This window comes from Cicer arietinum, chromosome 5 (genome assembly GCF_000331145.2).
Source record: "Cicer arietinum cultivar CDC Frontier isolate Library 1 chromosome 5, Cicar.CDCFrontier_v2.0, whole genome shotgun sequence".
NCBI classification, from domain to species: domain Eukaryota; kingdom Viridiplantae; phylum Streptophyta; class Magnoliopsida; order Fabales; family Fabaceae; genus Cicer; species Cicer arietinum.
In genome coordinates, this window is record NC_021164.2 from 67,915,849 (window position 1) to 67,920,480 (window position 4,632).

The 4,632-nt window shown below is 35.4% G+C and overlaps 1 protein-coding gene across 3 annotated transcripts in view; it reads right to left on the reverse strand.

The window, feature by feature from the left end:
• The window catches only part of LOC101502365 (probable protein phosphatase 2C member 13, mitochondrial), a 12,293-nt gene extending 8,388 nt beyond the window's left edge, over nt 1-3,905 (reverse strand). The window contains exons 1-3 of one of the 3 annotated variants that reach the window (XM_004502567.4): nt 3,575-3,905; nt 3,181-3,472; nt 1,164-1,291 (exon numbers count right to left, since the gene is read on the reverse strand). In XM_004502567.4, the coding sequence (XP_004502624.1) occupies nt 1,164-1,291; nt 3,181-3,467 (415 nt within the window). In that variant the 5' untranslated portion in view covers nt 3,468-3,472; nt 3,575-3,905. The remainder of the gene's footprint in view (nt 1-1,163; nt 1,292-3,180; nt 3,473-3,574) is intronic. The other 2 variants (XM_004502569.4, XM_004502568.4) reach the window with 2 other exon arrangements.
• Between the last annotated feature and the right edge of the window lie 727 nt (nt 3,906-4,632).

Consider the following 4,632-nt stretch of genomic DNA (forward strand, 5'->3'; position numbering starts at 1 on the left):
AATATCATTTGGGAAGAGCACAACAACAAATGATCAAATTTGCGAACCGTCACCGGAAACCCACCAAGATTAAAGAAGGAGATTGGGCTTACTTAAAAATCAGACCTCACAGGCAGGTTACTATGCCAACACGACTTCATCCTAAACTAGCAGCTAAGTATTATGGTCCTTATTTGGTGTTAAAACAAATTGGGACAGCAGCCTTTAAACTCCAACTTCCAACAGAGGCTCGCATTCATCCGGTTTTCCACGCTTCGCAATTAAAGTTGGTTGTGGGAAAACATGAGGTGGAAACAGCCCTACCTACAGATTTACATGGGCAGGACCCTGCATATACGCCTTCACAGGTACTGGGAAGAAGAACCATACAACAACAGGGAGAACAAGTGCAACAAGTGTTAATTCAATGGCAGCAAAAGCCTGCAGAGGAGGCCACCTGGGAAGATGTTAATACAATCCAAAATCAATTTCCGGAATTCAACCTTGAGGACAAGGTTGAGCTTGAAGGGGAAGGTATTGATAGGAATAATGAAGATGTAAATAGGAATAAATATTTATTGGTTTATTACAGGAAAAACAATAGAAAATAATGATGTTTTGTTTTATGGTTAGGTTGTTAGTAGTTACTGTTTTATAGTTAGGTGGTTAGTGTTAGTTGGATCCTATCCCTTGTATAATCAGCCTATAAATAAAGGCTCCCACTCATTTGAAAGGATCTTTGACAAAATTAGCAATTGAGTGGTTTATACCATTGTAGGAGCGTATTCGCTCTTGTGTATCTTTTTCTTTCAATCAATAAAACAAATCAGGGACGAATAATTCCCTTTCGCTATTGAGTTCTATTAAGGAAAGGTTTATTCCTATTTACATCTTCATTATTCCTATCAGAGAAGGCTGAGGGTTTGGTGGATTTTGATTCAAGAAGCAGGCATCTCAGGGAAATATCCCCAGACGTGGCAAACTTGAAACTGCATGTCTCTATTTGCTACAAGGTTTCATAAAGCCAGGGTTAGTTAGCGAAAGATCAAAAGTTCAAACATGGCCACTAACTTTTATCTCAAAACATGGCAAATACAACCACAGATATGTATAACTCAGGAACCATTTTAGATATACTAGAAAGATTTATCATTCTAGCAAGCAATGAGGCTGGAATTGTTTACCATCAAATATTCCAAATAAGCACACAGAACGACCATCAATGGTTGATGTCTTAACATCATAGAAGTCTTCCATGGTCACCCTCTTCCCCCTAAAGCTTGAATACCCACAGCTAAGTCTTTCATCTTGACTGCAATTAAAATTTCAGTGAAATAAGAACAATTTGATAATAAGATAGATAGGGAAAAAGCATAAAGTACAACACAAATCCAACAACTCAACCGTTCTTCCACCATAAGCCCTACTAAAATCTCACATATATTGAAATCTTGGTTTGACGAATAAAGACGAATTCAGCATAGGAATGTCCAAAGAGTAGACGTGAATATCATGAATATAACCCCCTTCGTGATTTAAAGTGCAACCGGTCACCAAAATTGAGGCTTTAACCACCAATAGTAGGCGATGACCTTCTTACAAAAAACTACTATCTGCCATAGCACCTGTATTATTCTTCTGTGAAATTTTATGCGCACAAAGATACAATCCAAAAACAAAGGGTAAATCAGCACATTAGCTTCATTGACTTAAAGATATCTTACCACTAACTACACATGGTGTACATTTTTTAGAGATTGCACTGCACCCACCCAAGTATATTATGTGTTTATGTTATGTCTCTTATTAAAATTGCAACTGCAAATCTCGTTTCAAATGGACAGGCCACTTCTCCATTTGACATGACCATCGAAAGTTTAATTTGGTAGTGTAATGATATGAATACTCATTATTTGGAATTTGGGATGAGTGGTCACACAAGATTAGAACCATGAACAAAATCATTAGAGAAAAATAGCGATAAATCCAATGGTAAGAAAGATGGAAGAGTCTTTCTGTAAGTAAATTGGACATGTGTGGAGAAGACCCATAAAAGTATTTTGGTAAGGAGAGTAGACCAAATAGACGATCGTCCAATAGTTATTATAGTTAGCATTAAAAAGAGATGAGATCATACATATGGGAAGCTAGAGATTTAGAGTTAAATGGTCTCTCATTAGATATGATTCATATCATTATGGCATCATTTGATTCATGTATCCAACTCCATCCAATTTTGTCATGGATCGTGGAAAATAGCGTTTTGTCCAAATTCCACTACCTAAAGCGCTATATTGTCGTCATAACCGCTAATTGACAACACTTTATACTAAATTGTGTATAGCATAACAATAGCAGTTTGCTCGAATTCCCCTACACTATAGCGCTAAAGACGCTATTTGCCAATATTGACTCCATCTAGTGTGAAAAGGCAAAAGGCTATGGTTGTTTTGTATCAAGTATCGATGGTATAATCATCTCATTTAACCTAAAACCATTTTTGTTCACTCACATCATTTGGTAACTGGATAATAAGCATTAATTTTGAAGTAAAAAACAGGGCATAGATGAGCTTTTGATACAAATTTACAAATAAAACTGATCCATGAATTATCCCTACATTTTTTACCCCATATGGTAAAAAGTAATTTTTTTTTTCCTTACAATTAACCACACTTCCTAAATAAAACCCCAAAGAAGAAAACGGATAGCTCCAAAACCAATCATTGCAAAATTATTTTTTCTTTCCGAAAATTTTACATGCTACAACAACCCAAACCCCTACAGCATTAGAGACCACCACCACCCTCAACAGCCAATACTTTCATCCTAACCTTACAATAAACAACTGGGGAATAGGATGTAGTAAAAGCATATGTTGTTAAATAGTGGCTATAGATAACAGAATGTGAACAAATTGTTGTTGCTTTGCGATACACTATTTAGTGCAAAATATTATCAAATAGAGACTAGCGAAGTTGTGGCACTGTTGCATAGTGAAACTTGAGACCGCTGTTTCCTCTACCGCCACCAACAAAACAGGTAGAAGCATGCTATTGCTATCCATGCAAAAAAAGTAGAGGATCAAATCAAGCTATTTTTCTCAATCACGATGACCACATACATTTTCCATATTTAATATTAAAATCCAGTAAGTAAATAAATACAAATAAACAACAAATGATATAAAATGATATTAACCTTTTCCATCCACCAGTGACAAAGCCACCATTAGCACCAGAACCAGAACCTGAACCAGAACCAGAACCAGAACCACCAGCATCATCATCTTTGTGAGAAACCATATCGACATTTGGTCCTGCCCTTGTTGACATAGAACCTGTATCAACCATCATCCCTATGTACCTCTTAAACACACGATTTGGTGGCAAACCCTTGTTGTTCCCAACGTAGTTGAATTGCGGCACTCTCTTTGTGAAAAATCGAGCTTGAACAAAAATAGAACTCACACACCTGCCGCATACCATCTACCCTAGAATCATCATCACATCACAGACACAATAATCATTACATGAACAATAATTGAACGAGAAAATGCTAAAATCAAAGAGATCAAAGTTGAATCGCTACTCACATTCAATTTAAATACCTAATAATGATACATTCGGAACACGAGATTAAGCCGTGTTAATTAATAGTAATAATAATCAAATTACTAATAAGTATGTAGTATTATTATCATCCAATCGGATATTGCGAAAATTCAAATCCGTGGAGGAAGGAAGAGACAAGTGTTAAAGCCGCGTGTTGTGCATCTTGTAAACTGATTTTTTTTTTTTTTGTGAAGAATCGAAAACCGTTTGAATCTAAAATGGATAGATGAGGGTTCCAGCACAACCTTCACGGTGGACACTTGTGAGAACAGGAAATTTATATACAACTTAATTTCTACTGTACTTATGCTTGGTGTATAATGTGTAAAGATATTTTACGTATATATTTAATTCAATAGTGATTTCTAGTTTCTAATGTACTTATATATCCCATTTACAGAAAGAAAATAGAAATATAATAGTACTATTATCTACCCGAAAAAAATCAATTGTACTGCATCAAATAACAAGTAATACTACTACAATAACAGTGACTAAAATATCATCGTATTCATGGCGTTTTTATAATGTGACTTTTTTAGGAGAATAATATGTGAATGTGATTAAAATATGATAAATTATTTGTTTTAAAGTTGGTTATTATTATAGCATATGCATTAAATATTTTTTGGCTCAACCAATTAGGTTGAATCTAACCGAAATGATCTACTCACTACGCCAGAAATGACATTTAACAGCGCCCATTTTACAGCGCTTTCTAAACACAAGCGCTGTTGTAATTATATTTTAAAAATAACGGAACCTATTACAGCGCTTTTTATGTAAAGCGCTGTAAAACAAGCGCTGTAGTAGGTCATATAACGTTTGCGCATCACGTTATAAGGATTTTACAGCGCTTGTCAAAAAAGCGCTGTAAACGGAAGCGCTTTCGTAAATGTGTTACAGCGCTTTTTTCGCAAGCGCTGTAAAACACATGCGCTTTCATTGAATTTAACTACCTATTACAGCGCTTTTTTCACAAGCGCTGTAAAACACATCCGCTTTCATTGAATTTAACTACTTATTACAGCGCTTTTTT